Genomic DNA, 26812 nt, shown 5'->3' with positions numbered 1-26812 from the left:
TAGCCTTAGATGTTGGTTTGGCCATAGACCTTGATTTATCAAGAGAGGTGACTCAGTATTGGGCACCGATGTGAAACACCTTTTTGTATTCATAACCCTTTACCTACGGAGCCATTTAGTTTTAATTACAATATATCAGCTGAGGTTCTCTCGAAACACATTTTAGTTCGTATCAAGAGCGTTATGTCTACTAAACTTCACTTGCACCATAGGTGAAATACAGAGCAAAGCAAAAGACAAAGGCCTATATAAAGGGAACAATAGAGGGCGCTCTATAAAATATCACTTTCATGTCTTTGGCATCATCCCTGCGTTACACTTTAAATGATAGTGGGAGTAGATATCAAGTTTGTTCTGAGACAAATGCTCTATGACATCCAAAGGTATTGTGAATTCCTGATTTCACACACTATTTACACTATCGTCTGTACCATGCAGTGTTGAATCTAATAGGATGCTGCCGTGCATCATTGATATGAAATGGTCTTCAAAGTGGATGCAAAGAATCTGTCAAGGCGGCCTGAATCACACCTATCAAAAGCATGAAGGTATAAAAGTTTTAGGGATGTGACCTTGCATCGCTGACAGGCTGATGTATGGTATTATGATCCTCAGATCCTACACTGATTGATGAGTTATAATCAATTATTCCAAAGTAATTAAATTCTTTGTTTTGCGTCCCCACCCGCGTAGGTTATTAAGGTTTCCATGAAAAACACACACAATGTATTTGAATAGGAAATTTTAGGACATGACCGCTTAGCTTTTCTGAACTAAAATTTTGTTACAATTTTTTATTTGCTGCAATCAAATTACATTGTGTTAATTTTCTTGTGTGTGTTTTTCAGCCGCTTAGACACGTACCTTTTCCCATTTTGAGTGGACGCAAAACAAAGATTTAATTACTTTCGCCTTATTAAATGTACCAACAGTAACATTGATGTACAATGTGGGCTGTGGTCCAACAATCAGTCTTACAGCAGCATGAATAGCCAGGAGTTAAATTATCCACATTGTAGGGTTCCATGTACAAGTATGACAGTAAATTTCCATACTTGTTCAAAGATGTGTGTAATTGGTACTTAATACTCCCCTTTTGTACAGCAGACTGCAAGCGTGGCTTTAATGTGCAAAATATCGCTAATTAGCATCACAGCCACGAGAGTCATTTGACTGTGATAGAGCACTCTGCATTTGGTGAAACGGAAAAGACCACAGAAGTAAAGCTGTGAGTAATCAAAGAGACTAAAACAAGTGTAAGCTGTGTTGATAAACAATGATTAAGTACCTCTATGTGTTTCCTGGTACATTTCAGAGTGACCCCATGAAAGACTGTATATGGCCCAATATTTTTATAGAGGGGGCCAACATATCTCCTGATTCTGCAATTCTATTCTTGATTCAACACTGCAATGCTTGTCCTACGTTGTACCACTCAGCTTTTACAAAATACCCAACCATTCCTGTAAAATACCTTTCAGAAAATCTACTTTAAAGAAATATTTACAACCCAGAGAGAAAGTCTTTGGTATTCAATTTTCAGACGTCACTGATTGAAATTGTTAAATATTGTCATATGCTGTCATAGTAATGAGAATTGTCTGCTGTTTTCTTAATCAACTAATCTCAGTTACGTAAATCTTCATCGATTTTGATATCATAATTTGTTTATCAAACTTAAAGGGTTGGCATCCATTGGTGCCAAAATTTGTTAAGGTCGTATGCGCCTCGAAAGTGAAAGACTTGAAACTTTTGCTCAAACTTTCTTGAATGAAACTTTCAATCATTCTCTTACAAAATCAGGAATAAAAATCAGGGGTCACCATGCAAACTTTGGAACTAGAGAATAATTACCAAACATTTTGCAATATTTGAAATTCAAAATGGCCACCATTCCTGTGTTAACTCTATGGGGAAAAATTAACCGCCATTCCTGTGTTAACTCTATGGGGAAAAATTAACTTTTCGATTTTCAAAAAACCAAGATGGTCAGAGTTTTTCTTTCTCAAAGAGCTTTAAATGAGCTCCCACAACTTCACAAGTGGTACATCAGAAAATAATTGCAGAAATTTGACAGTGTGACTATCTGTCCCAGAGGCGCATTCTACCTTAATCGTACATGTAGAGTATCAAAACCTATAAAAATCTAAAAAAAAATTGTACAATGATACCAGAAGAATAAAGCTGAGTCTAATTCGTTTCCTGAAAAAATATCTCCTATTCAATCTTGATCCTTCCTCAACACTGTGCCATGGACGCCCAAATTTGTAATCAGATGGTCAATCATATTATTTGAAGCAAGCAAAGCACACTTAGTCTAGTCAAAGAGTGGATATCTACATTATTAATTAAATACACAGCATAATTATACAGTTAGTTCACAAAATCTACTAAAGGCTGTCTTGTAAGGCATGTAGCATACCATGTCAAAACCTTAGGAAATTAGGAAATATACATGTTATTCTGTTTTCTACAAAGACAACTTCTCACACGGTGGAGAACTTTTCCTCTTGTAAAACATAAATGTCAAACTTAAATTCACAATTAATCTGTTACTTTTGAAATGATCATGTCAAGATTGTCTGTCAGTAAATCTTTGCAAAATTTACACTAAACGTCCACATATCAAAATTGTGGTAGATCTGGATAAAATTTTTACCAGATCATGGCTTAAAGGTATACAGTCACCTGTAATCTAAATATGCCCATATACGGTCAAAGAGGTATACCTTGGTATTCAAAATGCCCATGTGAGGGCGCTGTTTTTAAAAAGCGGCAACCCACTGAAAATCTGTGATTTATTAGATTTTCTCTTTCCACGATAACTGTGGCAAAATTGGAACAGGTGACAGTATACATTTAATACCATCCTGTTTACCATATCCAATGCAGCTTTCCATAGCTACAATGTAAAGTAAATACACACTAGGTAAAGGTTAAATTGAGATTTCACGTTTGTACAAATTTCCTCAGAATAGTCATTTTCGATCAGCAAATATTTTAAAGTTGGAGAAATATCTCATGAAATTTTAACACTCAGTTTGACAATATGATAAGGGTAAAAGAGGATTTCAGATTTTGCTTTAGTATTCAAAATATACACAAGAAATATCTAAGAAATTTCTAACAGGACGGCAACTTTGTGATATGGTTTATTATAACCTGTGATTTTTTAAGGCAGGTAGAATCACTGTGATCAGCAATACAGAAGGGTATAGCCACATTAAAATACGGTTTGGTATACCAATCCCCATGAAAGTTTAAATTTGCAGTCTCAATTGTTAACTTTTGATACTGTTAACAATTGAAGAATTGTCATTGTCAAGCCTTTGTGATTGTCATCTTTTTCTTGCAAAAATTTTTCATCCATCCATCAAAATTTTTTCTAACATATGTGATAAAGAGCTTAAAATGATGCAAATATGAATTTTGCAGTCCAAATTTCTTAAAACCTTGGCAGTTGAAGAAATAAATGAAAAACAAGCACGCTACTAATCATCAGCATGGTCCAATTGCTGTGATGACATTTTACATCAGGCTAAGGGGTCAGACAGTGCATTGTGGGTAAAATAACATCTTTGTAAACATATCTGTGGTGATGCATTCTAGTGTGCAAGAACAGGTTGTCATGGAAGGAAGTCTTCTTACAACAAAATTCTTGATGTAAGGTCAAGCAACAAACATCAATTCTAGCAGCATAAAAGTTGTTAATTTGTAACTTAGGCTAAATATTATTCTGTACAAACAAAAAAAGATAAAATGTCGGTAAAAGTTTCAAGTTAAACAGTTATGGTACAATAACAGTTTTTGAATAAAATAAGTTCCTTGTTAAAAGCTAAATTCACAAAACTTGGACAAAATGGTTTGGAAGAATTGGCAAATTAAAAAATTTATGAGAATTTTTATTAAAAATGCTTCAATATAATGTGAGAAAATTATTGTTGTGGGTACTATAGGCAGGATGGTACGGTATATGGGTAAGTGCAAAATAAAATCCTGATGGATGATTTTAGTATGACATGACAAGTGATTGAAACAATTTTTGTGGAAGACAGAAAGAATGTATAACTGCTTGAAATTGAAAGTGAAGGTGATAGACATGATGATCCTCATGTAATTATGGAGCAATGAGACAATGAATGGGTGACTGCATAATTAATGTAAGAATGATGAATGAATTTCATTTAGTTTTTAAGTTACTCCAGTGAGGAAATTTAAATCAATGAAGAGTGGATGCATGAGAGCATGGATGTCCGGACAAATGGCTTCAAAACTTCTATGGATGGAGAAAACAGTGCAAAAATAGGAAGTTCATTAATACAGGGTAAGTGAATGAAAGAAGGGATAAATATTAAATTAGGAACGGCCCGCTGACTACATCAGCGTACCTGGTCAATAAATAAACAACAACTCAATGAGAAAATGAATTTGTGCTTGAAGAACTGAATTGAAATGATCATGATTGACGTTGAATGACAGCACTTTGTGAGGTTAAGGGTCACTAGCTTGATGATGATGTCTGTGCGGACCTTACTTTTGGAATAGCACCCGTAGTTTTGGAAGAGGATGTCGAGGGTTCCAAGATGGCTACACTGGGGGCAGATGCTGACCCTGATCCGGCTACCTTGGTTGATTTTGGCCGCGGCCGGGATATGGCCGTGTTGAGTGCTTCAGTGGACTGAGCATTTGCATTTGTGATAATTTCATCTTTCCCCTCGCTTTTCACAGAAGCCTTGTTAGCTTTGTATTCCACTCGTAGTGTAGCTTCTGACGGCCCTTCTTGGTAAGGTTCGGAACTGGCTGGACCCTCCATCATTTCCACAAGAGGCGGTTTCTTTGCACAGATGTAGTTCCTTTGATAAAGCACGATCAAAGCTATGATGACTGCGATGACCAAAACCAACACCACAATTGCAATTCCGATCTTGCCACCATCACTCATACCACCTGAGGAGTATGAAAATGGACAAAGATGACAAATAAAATAAAAATGACATCAACAAGTATAATTCTCTCCCTAGGAAAATTTTCAAAAGAGGGTTTGTTTGGTGTGGGTGTGTTTTCCTATTAAAATCGCAGTGTTTTTCATTCATTTCGTTTGAAAAAATATTTGTTGCACAGCATTTTCACAAAAGGGCATTCTGACAACATTAGATGGCTTCATGCCCTGTTACTTCACAAGGAAAAACTCAGAAGAGGAATTGTCAATAAGTAAAAACGCATCTCAGGGATAGATTTTCAGACTCTCAAACTTTTAGAATTTGTTTCTGATATACCACTTGTGGGGGTTCATTTTAAAGCTCTTGGTGTAAGAAAAATTTTCACCATCCTAGTTTTTCAAAATTCGAAAATTTTATTTTTCTCCATCGAGTAAACACAGGGATGGCAGCCATTTTGAATTTCCAATATTAATTTGTTTCTCTGGTGCTAAAATTTCCAGCGACCCCTGATTTTATTCTTGATTTTGAAAGACAATGGTTGAAAGATTCCCTGAGGAAATTTTGAGCAAAAGTTTAAGTCTTTCACTTTCAAGGCACACACTACCTTAATATATACCAGGTTGAATTGGTTGAATTTCACTAGTGTGTTTTCTGAAGTTTGTTTTCGACTGATTTTGCTTTGCTAGCTTGTTTCATGGGGCAGAGATGACATTTTTGAAGCTGTTTTGATTATGTTTTGTTTAGTTTGTATCAATTTTGTAACTTGTATTAATGTTATTATTTTTGTTAATAGTCCGATATTACTTATATTATTTTCGTTGCTTGCGAAAGTATTAATTTTATTGTGATCATCAATATACAGTGTGAGGTCAGCTGTTGAAATGTCTGCTCGTGCCCTGCATACAGGCATAATATGCAAAAACTTCGATAGCATTATTTCTGGCTTACACTATAAATAACATTTGAAGACACTGGTATGTATCTTAGACCTCATGGGTTCTTATAATCAATGACAAAACTTGTAGTCATTGGAAAGAACAACCTCTAGCATGGAAGAAAAATCTCCACACTGGTTTCAGAAATTTTTTTTCGTTTTCTTCATGTTTTATAAGAGCTACATGGAAGTGTCATCAGTACATACAGGGTAATACCCACTAATAGCTAAATAATTGCCACCAACTCAAGATCTTTATCTTTGATGCGAGAAAATCTAACAAATTACACGTACTGATCGGTATAAGGCTGACACAAAGAAATTTTAAGAAATTCCTAGATTGAGGCGCAGAGTTGTGAGCTAGGTTTTTGTTGCCTATACATACTTGATAAATGGCCATTAAATAGTAGCCAAGCATAATGATGCACCATTAGTAAGTGCTTGCCACAGTCCAAAAAGCTCTGTGACATTTGGTTGCTGATAAGTTAAGATCATCTTTGAATTATTCTGTCTGAAATAAGATTATATGAATATCAGAGGGCAAGTGTAGGTTTACACAATTGAAACTGTAAGTGAAGATATATGCATGAGCTAGTTTGCTTGATATATATATTGCTAAAGATGCCAAATTTACTGATAAACTCTATGAGAAGATACAGAACAAGGGACTTTCATTGGTAACTGATCATGAAAACACATCAACATCTTCATGTCATTAAAAATAAATATCCTTGAGCTATAATTTACCTAAACTGAAAAATTACATAATCAACGAATCCAATTGAGATAATGTATGCAGCCAATGCCATTTACTGGCAAATGACTATGCTGACTGTAACGTTGTGAAATCTCATTACGATAATTGATTACCAGTTTGTTCAACCGAGTAAGAACTGTTACTCAATACAGTTTACAACAGGTGTTTACACAGTACGGTTATATGCATTTCCGAAACACTATATGATTATGGCGCATTTCTTCAATTTCTGCGTGGAGGACAATAGATGCATTTTTGATAATGTGTTCAGTGCTTTTATTGCAGGAAACAATTACGTCTTTGCATTCACAGATTCCTCCTTAACCCTTTCACCCCCAGTTCCCTGTATACGGTCCAACTTTACCATTGAAAACAATGGATTTGGGAAAAACCATAGTGGTGAAAGGGTTAAGGTATGTTGAAATGAAAACTATTATTCTAGCATATACAAAACACATTGTAAAGTATGCGTTCTCATTCATGGCTGGACTAAAATTCAAATGTCAAACAAAATTATACATAAACTGGAAAAAACTTACCAAACTGCAAAACAGAACAATCATGTCGATTGATGTCGAATGATCTATCCAATATAACAGCTTGTTCTTTTTCAAATATTTTAAAGTTCGCCTGTTGATGAGATAGAGAAAGCATATTGAGGTTAAGACAATACTGGTATATTTCAAATTGCACAGAAACACACAGGCTACTAACTAATACAATAAAAGTGGAAGTGCCCTACATGACAAAAAGGCAAACAGATTTGAACAATCATCAAAAAAATACTTTGCTGCTGATAAGCTCCTATGTAGTCATTATATGAACTCACTGTTGAAAATGAAATAAAACATAATCACATGCACAGCAAAAAGAGCATATCTTTAATACTCACTGTCTTTTAAAATTTCAATATGGCAAATACAATAGTTGATAATTAATGGTAATATTTTTTATTTTAAACACACACAATGTTCTGTTTTTAAAGCACGCCACATCTAAAGGAAACACTCTCTTGGACGGATAATGAAAGCATTTAAAGTTATACCGGTATAAACATGTTCAAGTTAGTAGACACTTTAGGCTGCACAACTGAAAACATTCCGGCCTCCAGACAGAAATTAACATGAAAGTAACCTTTGAGATAAAAAACTATTGGAAGAGACATAACTGATACATGTACCCTGCCAAACTTGAATTCTCCAGTCTGTTTTTTGTACCCTCAAAACAGCAAAAAAAACAGCCTGGGGTGTCTACATTCATTGCTCTAGAGCAAATGGAATAGACCATCCACACTACCAAAAAAGCTGCAAACTGCCTTGGGCATTTACATGTAATATATACTACACCACAGCAAATGGGTGAGTTTATCTACACCAAGTCTTGGTTGACTACGCATCACAAAACCATTGTTCACTCTATATCACACAAGACATTCTGGTATTGATCCTGATGTGGAAAAGCTACAAATTTGCCATTCTCTATTTGTAATGATATATTTATTACAAGTGTCCTTAAATCTATAAAGTTCATTTGTTATACCATTCTAAATGGTAACCATGCTTTACAAAAGTTGGGTGAAATAAGGAAGAATCCATATTCACAACCAACAGGTAAGACAAACAATGATGATGCCAGATATTTTTATATGGTAAATGATGCATTACATGATATACATGATACACTTGACATGTCAAAATGTTAGTGGATGGGGTCTTTACAAAGCCTTGACAAGAAACTGAACATTAAAGGACTTGAAAGAAGACCTTTTTCCGAGGTTGCTTGTCCAATCAAATGTTGAGTAATAAAGTGCACTATACTGTAAAACACCTTCTCAATTGATAGTATGGTTGAGACTCCAAATAAAAACTTTTTGGAGTCATCACTTTTGTCCTATATCTCATTTAATGGAGATCGCATTAACTGCTATGATAAGGGTCTTTGTCATCATGGCCGGCAGTTGACATAATGTTGACTCTTTTGTATATTGAAATTAATTTTTTTTTATTTTACTGACATCAGTTAGCCCCTGTTTTACCTCAAAAAAGATATGATGGGGGATTTCAGCTACATAATCTGATGTATACAATACTAGAATAAATTAAAACTGTTGAAAAGAGGAAGTAAAAAGCTGTCCCACAAAAAATGTGTTGACTTTCGTAAAAATTAATTTTGCAGATGTCAATTGTTTCTCCCCCCCCCTCCCCCCATCAAACTGAAGAATCTGTCTGTAGAAATTTAATTTCCTAAGATGTCAAGAGAATTCATGAGAAACAAGTCATCGTTGATGACACAGTCCCCACTTGTTAATGGGTGCTTTGATTACAGGTCCTCAGAGAGGATAGAGTCCTCTTCATTAGGTCTGTGATAAAAATACTTTTGAATAAATTCGCTTGATACATGTCTGAGTTGTAGTTCAGGAGATGAAAAAATCGTAATAAAATGGCCACATGGTGGCCATATTGGATCGTATCACAAAACAAATCAATGTGCATATGTATGACATAGGTCAATGTCCTTGTACCAAGTTTGAATAAAATTGGTTGAGATATGCCTGAGTTATGGCTCTGTACATGAAAAAATCGTAACAAAATGGCCGCATGGCGGCCATATTGGATCGTATCACAAAACAAATTGATGTGTATAGCTATGACATTGGTCAATGTCCTTGTACCAACTTTGAATAAAATCTGTAGAAACATGCCTGAGTTATGACTCTGTACATGAAAAAATCGTAATAAAATTGCCGCCTGCTGGCGGCCATATTGGATCGTATCACAAAACAAATCAATGTGCATATGTATGACATAGGTCAATGTCCTTGTACCAATTTTGAATGAAATTGGTTGAGATATGCCTGAGTTATGGCTCTGTACATGAAACAATCGTAACAAAATGGCCGCCTGGCGGCCATATTGGATCGTATCACAAAACAAATTGATGTGCATAGCTATGACATTGGTCAATGTCCTTGTACCAACTTTGAATAAAATCTGTAGAAACATGCCTGAGTTATGGCTCTGTACATGAAAAAATCGTAATAAAATGGCCGCCTGGCGGCCATATTGGATCGTATCACAAAACAAATTGACGTGCATATGTATGACATAAGTCAATGTCCTTGTACCAATTTTGAATGAAATTGGTTGAGATATGCCTGAGTTATGGCTCTGTACATGAAACAATCGTAACAAAATGGCCGCCTGGCGGCCATATTGGATCGTATCACAAAACAAATTGATGTGCATAGCTATGACATTGGTCAATATCCTTGTACCAACTTTGAATAAAATCTGTAGAAACATGCCTGAGTTATGGCTCTGTACATGAAAAAATCGTAATAAAATGGCCGCCTGCTGGCGGCCATATTGGATCGTATCACAAAACAAATCAATGTGCATATGTATGACATAGGTCAATGTCCTTGTACCAATTTTGAATGAAATTGGTTGAGATATGCCTGAGTTATGGCTCTGTACATGAAAAAATCGTAACAAAATGGCCGCACGGCGGCCATATTAGATCGTATCACAAAAGAATCGACGTGCATATCTATGACACTGGTCAATGTCCTTGTACCAACTTTGAATAAAATCAGTTGAAACATGCCTGAATTATGGCTCTGTACATGAAAAAATCGTAATAAAATGGCCGCCTGGCAGCCATATTGGATCGTATCACAAAACAAATCGACGTGCATCTGTATGACATATGAAGTAATCCTTGTACCAAGTTTGAATGAAATCGCTTCAGGCATCTCTGAGATATCTGCGTGAACGGACGGACGGACGGACGCACGCACGCACGCACGCCACGCACACACGCACACACGCACGGACATGACCAAACCTATAAGTCCCCCCGGACGGTGTCCGTGGGGACTAAAAAAATGTCACTGAATAGTAAACAGTGTCTGTGAAGAAAAAACTAATTTCATGTCACTATTGTCATGACTAGCCAGGCTAATGGTAAAGGCCATTCACACAATTAAAAGTCAATATTATCCTTTTCATGAAACTTTGAGAACTCATTTGTGTATGAATAAATACTAACTTTCCAAGGCTAAGTCTTTCAATTCTCCTCACATAATTGAAAACTGCAAAGCATTATTAACCTTAATCATAGATATCTTTATTACAGGGTATACAAACAGGTCCAATAATCAGTATTACTTGAGGTAAATAAATAATTTATCAGGTCCAAGGAACAATAATAAAATAACAAAAACGACTGGGTGATCTTGAACCACTGTTTAGTGATATGCGTTGATGTAATGTGTCAAACAGCAAACAGAACAGTTTTTTGGTTTTTTTTTTTTATTTTACAGCTTACCATGACTTTGACCTTGGAAGGGCTGATCATCATCAGTTTGACATGGAGACGAAAGCCATCCCAGCGATCTACCTCCAATGTTTCATCTTCATTGCTGAATGTGTGTAGCATATTTACTTTGAATGAAGTCACCTGTATCGATAAATGAACACAAACAGAACTGATAAATAAACATGACCTTGACTATGATTACCAGTACAACAGTTGGTTTAACCTAATTATCCTCCATGATATGGTTGCAGGATCCATACAATCAAAAGTCACATGGGACTTTTCAGGAAATTTCAATTTCTTAGGTCCGAACTACCAATTTCAACAAATCATTTTTACGATTTATCACTATTACATATATTATTACATATTATAAGCTTATATAAGTTTTACCCTGATTGATCATTTTGTCATTTTGGAAAATCGCAGGTGGAATATCAACTTTGCAAGACTTTACAGGAATCAATTTTACCTTACAAGACTATTCCCACCAAAATTTTATGCAATATTTTACCAATTTTTGTGAACTTTTCTGACAGTTTTTTTCATAATTTTGGACAAAAGTGATATCACATTTCATTAGCTACAGTTTTTTATCAAAATTTTGGCAAAATCAGAAAAAAAATTGGCTGTGGTTTATTTGATAAAGGTGACAAAAATTGACTTTAGCGCTCAAAGGGTTAAAATTGACGACTCCAGCTTTCAATGACTTTCCAGGAGTGTACTATTCACAGAAAATTCAGGGATTAAGGCCTCTCTGTCCTTTTCTTTCTGGGTTTCAAAATAGTATAATTTCATTTCTCCCTGGCAACTTTAATATTTTTCAGTACTAAAAGAATTTCTAGTAAGCTTTCCATGTTGTGTCAAAGTTGTCCAACACTTCACATACATGAACTACATAATTGATCAAGCAGGTGTCCCGTATGTGTTAATTGCACACTTCATTAAAAAACATTTTAGCCTGTGTGATGTACATGCACACTTCATTACTTTCGTCCTGTTAAATATTTATAGACTATTACTGTGTTCTCTATGGTTTAAAGTTGCAGACAAATGTCCAATTTGCATATTAATTTCCATAAATTAACATGTGATTTGCATATATTTGTTATGAAAAAGTATTCTCACAAAATATGTCTCGATTATTAAGAATATTGGTAAACTTACCTCAATCATAAATGTAATAGCAATGGGGTTGTCACAGTTCTGTAAGGTGGCTTCAGATGAAACAGTCCTGTTGTGAATTACTGACACACATTTACAGATGTAACCATTGCACTCAGGGCAGTGACCAGAAGCAAGGCCTATAAAACAAGGCATGTGATGCCAGTTAAGAAATATGTTTTGTGTTACCACATCTCTGCATTACTGTAAAAGAGCCTCTTATCTGAAAATTGACTGCTTCATTATGGTTTTAATCCAGAATGGAAATGATGCATGGTGTTCTACAGACTGTACATCCAAGAGATCATGTGATGGTGATGTATGAACAAATCCACACACTAACACGTAAGGGAAAACAGGTATTTTCTATGTGCATTTGTGCACGTAGTTTTGTTTGTACCATGGTCCATTCAAATTCCTGGCTAAACCCATTGCAGGCAGCTGAGAAGTGATTAATATCCATAGGGTGGGAAAGGGTTGGACTGTACCCACAAATACCAGATGTGCATGCGGTTTATCCCCGGAGAAAGACTTCTAAAGAAACGGGTAGTAATTTCTGGCTATAGTTCAGAATTAGAGAGTGCGCTAATGTTTTTTCTCACAGGTACAAAATTACTGTACAGTGTCTTCTAGTCTCAGCAGTACGTTTATAAATTTTATTGCGGACAGAGGGTGCTGAGTTCAACTCCCTCTTGAGCAAACTGAATTGGAACTGAAATTTCCTCTCCCCAGGTCATCACGCACATATGACATATAATTGCTGACAAAGGGTTGTACCCAAAACAACATTACAGTGTATTATTCTCTGCGATTTTGCAAGTGTTTTATGGTTGGTCAGTATTTTACTGTAAAATTTTAACTTGTTGCAGTTTCTATCCTCTGCCTTTTAACAAGTATTTTATCTGCTGCTGGTCAGCCAATATTTTACTATGATATGATATACCTAACATTATTTATATTTTTTCATAAAAGCTAAAGTTACATGTATGTACGATATTCTTTGACAGAAGTTCAAACCACAGCTGTAGCTTAAGAAAAAAAAACAGGTGGTTGGTGACTGAACCACGATCAATCTCTCCAAAGGTCATTGACCTTCAACAATACCGGTGATAATCCTACGTATGTGAGACCCATTACCCATATTGCTCAAATGTGTTTTTTGTTAAAAACAGTGAGCTGGTAAAAGTTACCATGCTTCCTCAGTTTAATATTTGAACCAGAGTTCCTCAGTGGTTAACCACAGGTCACCTGTTACAGCCTGAAACTAACTTCAGTCCTATGGTCCTGGGAAGGCATGGCAACTTTTCCCAGCTAGTATACTCCTCAGAATACAGTCAATATAACATTATATATAAGGATAAAAACATAATTTCATTCAATATATAGACTTTTAAAAAGTAATTTCATTTTCTTCATATCACTAATTGGTTATGTGTACGGTATGTAGCTGGACGTAACTATATTACTATCAACTGGATAACATTCACTGCAAATTGATTGGCTGACTATTCAAGTCCATATTGTGCTTTATCTCTTGTAAAATACCGGTATTTGACACCTTGAGTCTCTGATGCATGCTGTCTGAAGCTCCTATTATAATATGGCCAAACAAAAAAAAAATTGTTTCCGTAAACCTATCCTATATAAAAACCATTAACTTGTTTTCACATTTGTAAAAATCTCATTATTTTGCAAAATTTTGCTGTTAATGATGCCATTAAAACATAATAATATTTTCATGATCAACGTTTTAAGTACCCTTGAGTACCGGAAGAAATCATTTGGCAAACATAATTTTTGGACGTAAACTGGTCTCTGACCTGGAAGATTGTTATTTTCAGGAGCGATGCACATCAACATTATTGTATGTTAGAAGAAATATATCTCCTGATACATTGAACTATGTACATACCATACCAAAATAGCATTATATATATACACACACATATATATATATATACGGTATATATATATATATATTGTTATGTAGGTCATTTCCCCCACACTCATCATGACCTGAGTTCAATTAGTCTAGAACATTCTCAAGGTCACTGCCTTGATGACCTCACAACCTTGAATTCAATTAGTCATGTTTGGAATGTTCTGGAAAGTTGATTAGTTGTGTAAGGAGATAATTTTAGAACAGTAATTAGCATGTCAATAAAAGTTCTAGATTGTTCTTATATGCCTTTATAAAAGGGACGTGCTCAGCTTCCAGTCAGACTTTTGGGATCGTGTCTCTTGTGTGTTACTAAACTCCAGCAGTAGTCATTCTCAAGACTTTTCAAGACCTTCACTGTCAACGCTGGATTTATACTGTGGACTTTGTGCAGCTTCAAGCCTGCAAGCCAAAGGACTGTTCATTCATCCGACTGACTGTTACAACTCTGAGACTGGAGCTTTGCCGTCCCAGCTGAGATAAGTATCTGTACACTTTTAAAGCTTGTACTCTATCCCTGACTTAGCAATTAGTTTTATTTTTGTAATAAATTTTGTTTTAAACGTTAACTGCTGAGTTCACCCTTTTGTTCGTTTTCTCTGCACGTAACAAATTGGGGGCTCGTCCGGGAGACGAATATTTTGAGCCGTTTGACAACATTTTGCCTGCCTTTTCAAAACTACTGTATACTGTGAACTCAGCGAAATTCAATCATGGCGGAATTCAAGCCAGACGAATTTATGGATGACCTTGATCAGGACGCATTTGATTCCCTCAAAAAGGACAACCTCATTGCACGGCCAATTTCCTTAAAGTAGATGTCAAAAGATCTATGCGCAAGCGGGAAATACAGTACCACATTGCAAAACATTTAGTTAATTCTGGCCATTTTGAAGAGTCTGCCTTAAAAGATTATGAGCCTGAGTCTTCCTTCGAACTCAAAAAATTAGAATTAGAAATTCAGGCAGATTTGGAGCTTAAAAAATTGGCATTAGAAAAGAAAAAATACAAATGCAATTAAAATGAAAGAAAAGAATTGCAAATGGAAGAAAGACAGAAAGAAAAAGAAAGGCAGGAAAGATTAGAAATGGAAGAAAGACAGAAAGAGAGGGAATTGGAAATGAAAGAAAAAGAATTGCAAATGGAAGAAAGACAAAGGGAGAAAGAAAGAGAGGAAAAAGAAAAGGAAAGAGAATTAGCTGAACACCGACTGCAGTTAGAAATGAGACGTTTAGAGCTTGGAAAGTCAGGAAAATTCTTCCCTTCAGACAATTTTGACATCACTAAGCATTTCAGGTTAGTTCCCCCTTTCCAAGAAAAGGATGTTGATAAATATTTTCTCCATTTTGAGAAAATTGCTCAGAGTCTGAATTGGCCTAAGGAGTCCTGGTCTATGCTTTTGCAGAGTGCTTTGGTGGGTAAAGCCAGAGAAATTTACATTCAGTTGTCAGTAGAGCAGGCTTCAGATTATGATTCTGTGAAGGAATTAATTCTCAAGGGTATGAGTTGGTGCCTGAAGCTTACCGTCAGAAATTTAGGGATTGTGAGAAGGTGAAAGATCAAACTTACGTTGAATTTGCTCGAACAAAAGAACAACTGTTTGATCGTTGGTGTTCTTCGGAAAGGTCAGTCAGAATTATGACAAATTACGACAACTTGTTTTGATTGAGGAATTTAAGAGGTGCATTCGGAGTGACATCAAGACGTTTATCAATGAACAAAAGGCAGATACATTAGAGGTTGCTGCACGTTTGGCCGATGATTATTCATTGACCCACAAATCTTCATTTCTCAGCAAACCATCCCAGTCCTTTTCCTACAGAAACAATGCAGGTAAATGAGTAATTTAACTCCTCCTTTTCATCCAAGAATTTTTCAAAGGACAGTAGAAAATCAAATGACAACAGTTCACAGAGTTCAAGTAACACTCCCACATCATCAGATCCCAAGTCTCAATCTCCTTCTGACAAACAGTTTGGTACACTTTCTGTAATTATTGTAAGAAAGACGGCCATTTAATGTCAGAGTGTTTTCAAATTGAAAAGAAAACGTGAAGGTCAAAGTGGTCAAAGTGGATCTAAGCCAACCGGCTTTATTTCTTCATCAACTCAATTAGAGTCTAATAATGTGTGCAACACATTTTCTGAGGTTAAACCCCTCTTATCCCCAATTAATGAGGTCAAGGTCAATTCTTCTCAAGATAGCATTATGGGTATTTTCGAACCATTTATTCATGATGGTTTTATATCACTTTCTAGTGATTTCTCTTCCGCTACCCCTGTCAAAATTTTAAGAGATACCGGGGCTTCCCAGTCTCTTTTGTTGGCAGATACCCTGCCGTTTTCTGAAAAGTCATTTTCAGGTTCTAAAGTTCTTATTAAGGGGGTAGATTGTAATGACTACATTCCTGTTCCTCTCCATAATGTCTATTTGTCTTCGGACTTTGTTTCTGGACCTGTGGCTTTAGGTATTAGGCCTTTTTTGCCTTTTGAAGGGATTCACCTTCTTCTGGAAACGACCTTGCTGGGGACAAGGTCATTACTAATCCACTTGTGACTGATAATCCTAGTTTAGATCAAAATCCAGAGCCAATAGAGGAAGACATTCCCGCCTTTTCCCATCATGTGCCATTACTCGAGCCATGTCAAAGAAAACTTCTGAGAATCAAAATACTCTCAAAAATAATGTCACAGATGTTGACTTAAATGACACCTTTCTCAGTCAGGTGTTTGACACGGAGCATTCCGTTATCCCTCGTGGATTTGAAACTTCCAGTAAAACTTCTGCTGACCAAAGTCAGGCATTTTCTAGATCAAATCTCATTGCAGAACAACACAAAGACCCAGATATTTTGTCTTTGTTTGACAGGGTAGATGATGAAGATAAAACTTCAGATAGCTCTGTTTCCTATTATACAAAATCTGGTATTCTCATGTGTAAATGGAGACCTCCAGATGTCTTGGTTGATGACGATTGGGCTATAAAACATCAAATTGTGGTTCCAAAGTCCTATCGTGCTGAAATATTGCGCCTGCCCATGAAACGCCCTGGGCTGGTCATTGGGAGTAAGGAAAACTTATCATAAAATTCTCAGTCACTTTTATTGGCCTAATCTCAGGCAGGATGTAGCACATTTCTGTAAAACTTGTCACACATGTCAAATGGTAGGAAAGCCAAATCAGACCATTCCAAAGGCCCCTTTACAGCCAATTCCTGCATTTCAAGAACCATTTAGTAGGATACTAATAGACTGTGTTGGGCCCCTACCAAAACAAGATCAGGAAATGAGTACATGCTGACAATAATGTGTACATCAACTCGGTTCCAGAAGCCATACCACTGAGAAATATAAAGACAAAGACTATAGTGAGAGCTTTAGTCAAATTTTCACTTTATTTGGCCTCCCTAAATGTGTCCAGTCCGATCAAGGCTCCAACTTTATGTCTGGTATTTTTCAACAAGTAATGGATCAGCTAGGCATTAAACAGTATAGGTCATCCGCCTATCATCCAGAAAGTCAGGGTGCTCTTGAGCGATTTCATCAAACTTTGAAAAACATGATTAGGACCTACTGTTTTGACACAGAGAAGCAGTGGGATGAAGGAATTCATTTTCTGCTCTTTGCTGTTAGAGAGTCAATTCAAGAGTCTCTTGGTTTTAGCCCATTTGAGCTTGTATTTGGACATACAGTCCGTGGCCCACTTAAGCTCATTAAGAGAAATTCCTATCAGACGATGATGATTGTCTGAATATTTTGCAATATGTGTCAGATTTCGTACAAAACTCTCTAAAGCATGTGAATTAGCCAGAGAAAATCTTGAGTCATCTCAGCAGTCAATGAAAACCAATATGATAAAAGCACCTCAAAACGGAAGTTTGAACCAGGTCAAAAAGTTCTTGTTCTACTTCCAATTCCTGGCAAACCACTCCATGCTCGTTACTTTGGGCCATACCTAATTGATAAGAAATTGAGTGATTTAAATTACATCATAATAACACCTGACAGGCGAAAACAAAAACAGCTATGTCACATAAATATGCTTAAGCCATATTTGGATAGGGATAATCCTACTATAACTCAGCCTGTCAGTGCAGTCAGTTCAAACCATTATGAAGATAGTGATACTGAAACTGACTTGAGTGAAAATACTCTAAACTCAAAGCTGGGCTCGGTCAAGCTTCAGAACTCAGAAATCCTGGAGAAGCTGGAGTCTACAAAGTTGGCACACCTCCAGCCAGAACAACAACAACAGGTGAAAGAACTGCTCCACGAATATAAACACCTGTTTCAAGATGTTCCAACGAGGACAAACGTCATCTATCACGACGTTGATGTTGGGGACAGTAAGCCTGTAAAACAACATCCATACAGACTGAATCCAACAAAAGCGAAATATCTCCAGGAAGAAGTCAAATACCTGCTGGACAATGACTTTATTGAACCCAGTAAAAGTAACTGGAGTTCGCCGTGCATACTTGTTCCCAAATCAGATCACAGTTATCGTATGTGCACGGACTTAGGAAGGTCAACACTTTAACAAAGACAGACACTTTCCAATCCCGAGGATTGATGACTGCATCGACCGAGTGGGAAAGCCAAGTATGTGACGAAATTTGACCTACTGAAGGGATTTTGGCAAGTCCCTCTGACGGATCGTGCTCGTGAAATATCCGCCTTTGTTACACCAGACGGATTGTTCCAGTACAAGGTGATGCCATTCGGAATGAAGAACTCTCCGGCAACGTTCCAACGGATGATCAACGACGTCATATCCGGGCTAGACGGGTGTGCAGCTTACGTTGACGACGTAGTCCTGTATAGTGACACCTGGGAGGAACACATCAAGCTCATGCGGAAGTTCTTTGAGAGACTGAGCAAAGCAATGTTGACTGTCAACCTTGCCAAATCTGAGTTTGGTTGGGCAAGGGTAACTTACCTCGGACATACTGTAGGGAGGGTGCGGTAAAACATGTTGGTGCCAAAATCAGTGCCATTTCAAGTTTTCCAATACCAAAGTGCAAGCGACAATTCATGCGCTTTCTTGGTATGGCTGGTTACTACATGAAATTCTTTCCAAATTTCTCCACCATTACTGAGCCTTTGACTAATTTACTTGAGGGAAAAGTAAAATTAATTTTGTCAGAAAAAAACAACAGGCATTCGATACACTTAAAGCCATACTTCAAAGTGCTCCAATCTTGTCTGCATCAGATTTCAGTTTGCCATTCAAATAAGCTGTAGATGCTAGTGATACGGCTGCTGGTGCTGTTTTATTGCAAGAGGATAGTCATGGTGTAGATCATCCTGTTTGCTATTTTTCACGCAAATTTAACAAATCCCAGAGAAACTACTCTACAATTGAAAAAGAGTGTTTATCTTTGATATTAGCTTTACAGCATTTTGAAGTTTATGTTACTTCTTCAAATCAGCCAATAGTGGTTTATATTGATCACAACCCTCTTGTTTTCTGCAGAAATTTAAAGGCAAAAATCAGAGATTGCTAAGATGGAGTTTAATGTTACAGGAGTTTAATCTTGATATTAGACATATCAAAGGCAGAGACAATTTAATTGCAGACTGTCTTCTCGTATTTAGAGTTTATTGTTGTTCACTTTCAAGAAGTTTTACTTTAGAAAAAAAAAAAAAATTCGAGTACTTAAATCTTTTAAAAGATAACATTTCCAAAAGAAAGATTTTTCTTTGAAAAATTTTCTTTTTTGAAGAGGGGGTGTGTTATGTAGGTCATTTCCCCCACACTCATCATGACCTGAGTTCAATTAGTCTAGAACATTCTCAAGGTCACTGCCCTTGATGACCTCACAACCTTGAATTCAATTAGTCATGTTTGGAATGTTCTGGAAAGTTGATTAGTTGTGTAAGGGAGATAATTTTAGAACAGTAATTAGCATGTCAATAAAAGTTCTAGATTGTTCTTATATGCCTTTATAAAAGGGACGTGCACAGCTTCCAGTCAGACTTTTGGGATCGTGTCTCTTGTGTGTTACTAAACTCCAGCAGTAGTCATTCTCAAGACTTTTCAAGACCTTCACTGTCAACGCTGGATTTATACTGTGGACTTTGTGCAGCTTCAAGCCTGCAAGCCAAAGGACTGTTCATTCATCCGACTGACTGTTACAACTCTGAGACTGCTGGAGCTTTGCCGTCCCAGCTGAGATAAGTAATCTGTACACTTTTAAAGCTTGTACTCTATCCCTGACTTAGCAATTAGTTTTATTTTTGTAATAAATTTTGTTTAAACGTTAACTGCTGAGTTCACCCTTTTGTTCGTTTTCTCTGCACGTAACAATATATATATTATATATATATATATATATATATATATCAAAATTTCTCTATTTCTGTAGTGACTTTGCTGTGGAGATTGGAGATTATTTTGAATCAGATAATCAATATGGATGTACATGTTTTATGTGCTGTAGAAGAAAGCTGTTGTCAGCTTACAAATAAATGTATGAATAAATAATTGTTACGTTTCGTGTATGTGCATGTATGATGATTATCTGTATGTAAATCAGTCAGAAATGCCAGGCATATTTTCAGCTGGTGGGTCAAGGAGAGCTCTATATGTTGTGTATCATCAGGGAGGCTTATGCACATGTGTTGATAATCATGAAAGACAAAAACTGTTAATTAATGAATTGATTAGTAACATTAATACCTGAACATATACCATATTGCAAATTTTCAGGGTCACACCTACATTGTACATGTACTCTTGCAACATTAACCCACAAGTCCTATGTTGATTCTCAAAAGATTTATGCTCTATAGTATACATGTATGCTTGTACTGTAGGTCAAGTTAGGTCATTTGTTCAAGTTCCATATTTTCTGTTCCCACAAATAATTATTTTAGCAACAGGTCAGTTTCTACTGAAGAGACAGTGTTATGGCAAGTTTTGACCTTGGCAAAATTGAAGTTACCCGACTATCTTTTGATAAAAATCAAATACAGCTGAATGTGAGTTTGCATGAATACATGCAGTCATAAAATGTGTACACATATTTTGTGTCACAATGTTTTCTTGCTTTGACGATGCTATCTGCAAGGCCAAGAAAATATAAAAAGTTTGTTTCTTATCCTAGACATATTGCAAAAATGATGAGTTGGTGCAGGTTTTTTCTTCTCATTTTATTTTATTCTTCGACCAACAAGAAGATGCAACATTTCTGCGGTTTGACTTTAAGTGCAGCAATGCAGAGTTTTGACAGTTTAATATGTAACAGTGACATTTGTCTACAGTTCTGAACGGAATGTTAGTGTCAGTTATTTTGTTTACAAGTTCTGTTTACACAGCACTGTGCTATCGTCGCATATGTTTTCATTTTTTTTTCATTTTATTTCCTCATGAGCAGGAAAAATGTTGACACGGCGGGTCTGAATTGACGTGTGAGGATGAGAAACATACTTTTTTATTTTTCTTGGCCTAATAGTCAGCTACATCAGTGAAATAAATCATTCTTCATTCACTTATCAAACAAACCTATTGACTTACACTGATTTACTATCAACTTTTGTAATATGAAAAGTTCTTATCAATGCTGCAGTGTGCAAACAGTTGTGTTAATATATCGCATACACACTTGAGAGATGATCTTTGCCCTTTAAAAGTCAAAGTGTTTTAAATTACAAGATGCATGGATACCGTTTAGCACCCTCCTGACTTCAAGAGTGTGATGTTGACAACTGTAGAATACACACATAGGAGTTCAAGTGTTAATCAAAGAGACAGTAACATAGTAAGTGAAGCTGTTACCGGGGAAATAAATGTTTATGGCAGCTTTGAGGCACTTGAGTAAAATCTACTGGGAGAAATATTTGGAGTGGCAATTGCTGTCAATGGGACCATAAACGTAAAATCAACTCAGAGCACAGGGACACTTTGTCAATTTTGGTTGGAATAATTAATTGAAAATTAATAAAAATTGGGTAACTAATTGTTGATAGATACATGTAGCTTATGTAATACTTACATTTCAACAAAATTATAAACATGAAAATACCGGTCACAGCAATTTCATGCCAAAATATTTTTATCACCGCAATCACAATATTTTATCCTCTGTTCATATGTCCTCATGGGTGAGTTACCATTTGAGTAAGAAAAGCAACAGACTCAGGGAAAACAATGAGATGTAAAAATTATTACTTCAAACTCACTGTAACTACAAAGCACATGGTTAAGTCCTATTGCTCTGGTTCCCTGGCCGACTCATTGTACATGTAGCTTGCTTGACCCTGCTGTTTAAACCATGCCCATCGTTGTCGAGTTAGGTATATACCACACTGGGTAAATGATGATATCAATGACTGTAGAACACAGTCGTGAAACCAGGCATGCATGAGAGATGCGGGTTTTACGGCCACTTCTGTTAAGTCTGAAGGTTATCAATGGTAACAGTGTGCCCCATGCATCCATTCACAAGACCAACTTGAAGGACATATGCCAAGTCAGATTTAGATTACATTCTCTGCAATGGCAATCAAGCTCTTTTGATTTGACTATCAGCCTAGTACAACATTGCAATTCTGATATGCCAAAGTTACGACACTTGTCAGCCCAAACTGAGATATCTTTACCAATCTGAATAAGGTCATCTCTTGTACTAACACGACTGGATCAATGCCTACTATAACATGGGACTCCAAAAATAGATTTACTGAAGAGCCAAGCATGCATGCAGTCAATTACCAGTACTGTCAGTGTTGTTTGGAATTTTATTATGCTTCAGTGTCTCTACAGCACATCTGCATAACGCCCATTATTTCTGGCAGTCAAGCCACACTGACTAGTGGGCTACTTTTACTATCCTCTTGAGTTTCTTCCACATGTTTCAAATCAGTTCAAAAAAGCAACAATACTATGTTTTACTCTGACATTTGTGGTAAGATTTGTACTGGATGTCCTCTTCCCTTCATTTAAAGCAAGTTGAGAGCTTTTGCTTAATGGCTTTGGCTAAGATAGCTTTTTGATGAAAGCGAAATTTGACAATTGAAGGATTTCAATTCAAAGTTTACCTAGTATGTATTCCTGAAAAACTCATTTCGTTATGAAGGTATCCATTTCAAATGTCCCTTGTCAAGTGAAAGTGTGTCACTGAGCAAGTTCAGATCACCACAACAATCTGGTAGACCTATATACCAGGCAAATTTAACTCAGTATTTTAACCATTTACCACCATGGATTGACTCAAACCACATTGTTATTAATGATGAGTGAGGACCTGTCCACAGGCAATATTGGGGTGAATAGGTTAAAAACCCTATTAAAATGCAGCTACTGTCAGTGTCAAATCACTTTCTGTCACCATCTTTTCACTATCTCACACCATTCAGTGGGAACAGTGAATGACGGTGGCTTGACCTAGGATTCCATGGAATCTGACAGCTAAGGATCAGAAAACTGCTCAAATCTGATAGCTTAATTCCCTCAATCCCTGCCCTATTAGTAAGATAAACATATCAATTAAAACAATATAAACAAAGAGTAATCCAATATCAGCATGTTGTCTTGTATCCTTTTGGGCACCTACCATTTGTTTATTCATCCAATCTATCTCTCAATTTAATATCTCTTTATCTATATATCTAGCTTTGAAGTATCTACCTTACAAACTAGAAATCTCTCCTAAGTATTAATATAACACTGTCTTCAAAATATATATCTTCATACACTCATAAAATATGAAGGGCTATGTCATCTTTGTTTTTAAATAAATGTATGTATGTATGTATGTATGTATGTATGTATGTATGTATGTATGTATGTATGTATGTATGTATGTATGTATGTATGTATGTATGTATGTATGTACTGGGTATGTATCATATGCATGCATGTATGTATAGTATGTATTTATGTGAGTACATGTACAAATATCCTTAAAATAACGGTTTACTGGTGTATTTGTGGATAAATATGCAATTATACTTGTGATTGCCTTGGGGCTGCACTGAGAACAAAAAGTTTGCCATTCGAGAAAGACATACAGGCTCATATCAGTTTCACATGCTTGCTACCAGGAAATTTATAGGATATGTGATATCCTATGATTTGTTTGGCCTCCCAATGGGCCAGGGTTTTCATGCGCACATTTCGATCACGAAGAACAGCTCCCCCAGTGCTATGGTACACAGACAAAAGATGGTATTTCGAGTTCACAAAGACTGGCATCGTACTTTCTTCATTTGTAGGTATCTGTTTTCTCTTACTTTTTCGTTAGAATAGTGGGGTAAATAGAACTGTTATTTTGGTTGAAATCGCCATAGGTGAAACAAAATGCGGGTTTCCCGTGCGTGAATGCTATTCTACCTACCTTGGCGAATAAGGAGACACGTAATAATGAACACACTTAGAAAACCAGCTGTAGGTATTCCCCTACGATGTCCAAGTTGTAAATTCATTGTCGTGACCAACTGTTCAGTATTACGGGCAATTCTCCAAATTTTCCACGCTCTGAATCATAGGCTATTGGGCGGCCAGGTGTCAAAAATAGACAATGTGTGTGACGAGACTTGTATACAGTACTTTTCACCACCGCTCCAGCTGAGTTTGGGTCACAGCGAATTTCTCTGGTCGCTGAAGAACATTCTTCATTAAAAGTGAAGCGATCCCATCGACAATGAAGAAAATCTTATGGAGTTACGTAACCTTTGTATTCCAACCTGTCTTACGCGCAGCAAGATGTTAACAAAAGCCGTACTAGTCGCTAGTGGTAATAGAAAGCGCGTAACTTCACTTTCTAATGTACTACTCATCTGTGCAAATGAGATCCTCGACAAATGGACTCCCTAGCCTGAGAAAAAAAATTATCATAATTGTTTCAGCAAACCCTGTGCCAAAATGTGGTAGTTTACTTAAAAATTGAAATGGCAGACCATGGTGCAATATTGACGAATTTGAAAATAAAATCATGATAAGATAATATATTTTTATGCTATATCAACAAAGTTTACCAAATATGATGACGTCACTAGTTTTGGTTCCTAAAAACGCTGCGAGAAAGATGATTTTTGAAAATTCAGTTTGATGATAATAAATTTTATCATTCCTATCAACACTTTATTTATTTTCAATTATTATGAATGAATGACGAATATCAAATCTTAACTTATAAAAAAATATCTTGACGAATGGGCCGCTAAAAATACTGTACTATACTTCTTGGCGTACACTACTAGCACTACAGCTGTTCAACTCCGCTGCAGTGCAGCTCGAGTTTGATCGTGCTATTTTCATAACCGGTCGATGCCTACGCACAGAAGTTGGATCAATAGTCATGGCACAGGCTGATTCGAGCCACGATTCAAGTTACGCTCGAAGCATCGAGTTGCCACCAGACCAGGTTTTCAGAAACCTGCAAAATGCCAAGCGATTTGCAATTGACATTGGTAAGTCCCGAAGCCTTGAACCGCCTACCGCATGCTTTGACAATATATGTACGGTCAATCACCCATGGCGTGTATTTGATCTTCATACTAAGATGAAGTCGAAGAAATGGTTCTGTACAACGTATCAAAGAGTCCCGGGTCCCGGGTACAGTGTTGTTTCCCATTGTAGACAGAGCACATTAATGCTGAACGTTATCAACCTTTCGCTGCAATGAACCGGTCATGTCTCACACACAGTGCACCGCATTGCAATGCCAAACAGCTGGAGCATAGGACCATGATAGGACTAAACGTGTGTCACTGTGTGTGTGTGATTGCATGACTCAGTGTCGATTAATTTATTTAATTTATTACATAACATCTATTAAAAAGCAGGCAACCTATCCTCCTGTCATTGCCCATCAACAGATATATAGTCTTTGACTAGTACAATAAATAACAACAATGCAGGGAAATAAATTTGCTGCTATGAGACAAATTTATTAATAATACATTTATATTAGTATACTGGTAGTAGAAGTTGATAATCAATGTACAGTCTGGTCATCACATACACCCCCACCCCCATCACAGTGTTATTACAAAATGTATCCAACAACCAGCTGGAGCACAGATTTGATTTTTCGTATCAAGTCGGCTGGCTGTGGCCTAGATTGCATTAAACAGTATATATATACCAATCTAAATCTTTCTCCATCTGTCAACGAATAGGCCTTGTATCTGATTATCAGTTCAATGATTGTATGTGGAAGCAAGGGACTGTAACTGTGGGGTTTACACAATTCCGATACATTCCAAGATTGACTCCAAGAGAAACCTTAAAAGACTTACATGTACCAGTAGTTTGTGGGCATACACTGGCGGTCAATACGTTAATTGATCCAGTGGTTCAGTATTATATATAAATGGTTATGTTATATGACAACCTGTGAAAGATAGATCTCGGCTATGTAGCACAGGTATGCAATTGGGCTAATTCAAAATGATGATACAGATTGGCTACAATCAATATGCAAAAAAGCTGTAGTCCCAAATATTTGGCAAGATTTATGGGAATTTCACACACATGTAACATAGGAAAAACACTTTTATTTACAACCAAAATGTCACCATGGAAACAGTAAAAATTACATGCAAGAGAACAAACCAGCGACAGTCATAAACACAAGCATAAAACAGACAAAATTTGTCCAAAGTCTTGTTAGCAGCAGCCAATTCCAATTCTTTCAATTTCTCAGATATATGTATGTTGTGATATCAACAGGCAGTCATGCTCTAAACCCAATCATTAATGTAATTCTGACCGTGAACTTCATCTTTCAGGTATCTTGATATATAATCATCA

General features: G+C 36.5%; 2 protein-coding genes across 2 annotated transcripts in view; one reads left to right on the top strand and one right to left on the bottom strand.

Annotated features, from left to right (window-relative positions):
• Positions 1-1703: 1703 nt before the first annotated feature.
• LOC139118641 (uncharacterized) lies at positions 1704-24832 on the bottom strand. The gene is made up of 5 exons (XM_070682061.1): positions 24393-24832; positions 12119-12255; positions 10961-11092; positions 7171-7261; positions 1704-4947 (listed from the first exon to the last, which is right to left on the bottom strand). The coding sequence occupies exons 1-5, from the start codon at positions 24478-24480 to the stop codon at positions 4502-4504; spliced, it is 894 nt and encodes a 297-aa protein (XP_070538162.1). The 5' UTR covers positions 24481-24832; the 3' UTR covers positions 1704-4501.
• A 401-nt stretch (positions 24833-25233) lies between these two features.
• LOC139118639 (4'-phosphopantetheine phosphatase-like) overlaps positions 25234-26812 on the top strand; it is a 23847-nt gene continuing 22268 nt past the window's right edge. Inside the window, exon 1 of the mRNA XM_070682058.1 lies at positions 25234-25467. Within this exon, the coding sequence (XP_070538159.1) occupies positions 25356-25467 (112 nt within the window). The 5' untranslated portion in view covers positions 25234-25355. The remainder of the gene's footprint in view (positions 25468-26812) is intronic.

The sequence above is a fragment of the Ptychodera flava genome, chromosome 19, assembly GCF_041260155.1.
Source record: "Ptychodera flava strain L36383 chromosome 19, AS_Pfla_20210202, whole genome shotgun sequence".
NCBI classification, from domain to species: domain Eukaryota; kingdom Metazoa; phylum Hemichordata; class Enteropneusta; family Ptychoderidae; genus Ptychodera; species Ptychodera flava.
This window is presented reverse-complemented; position numbering and strand designations above follow the sequence as displayed.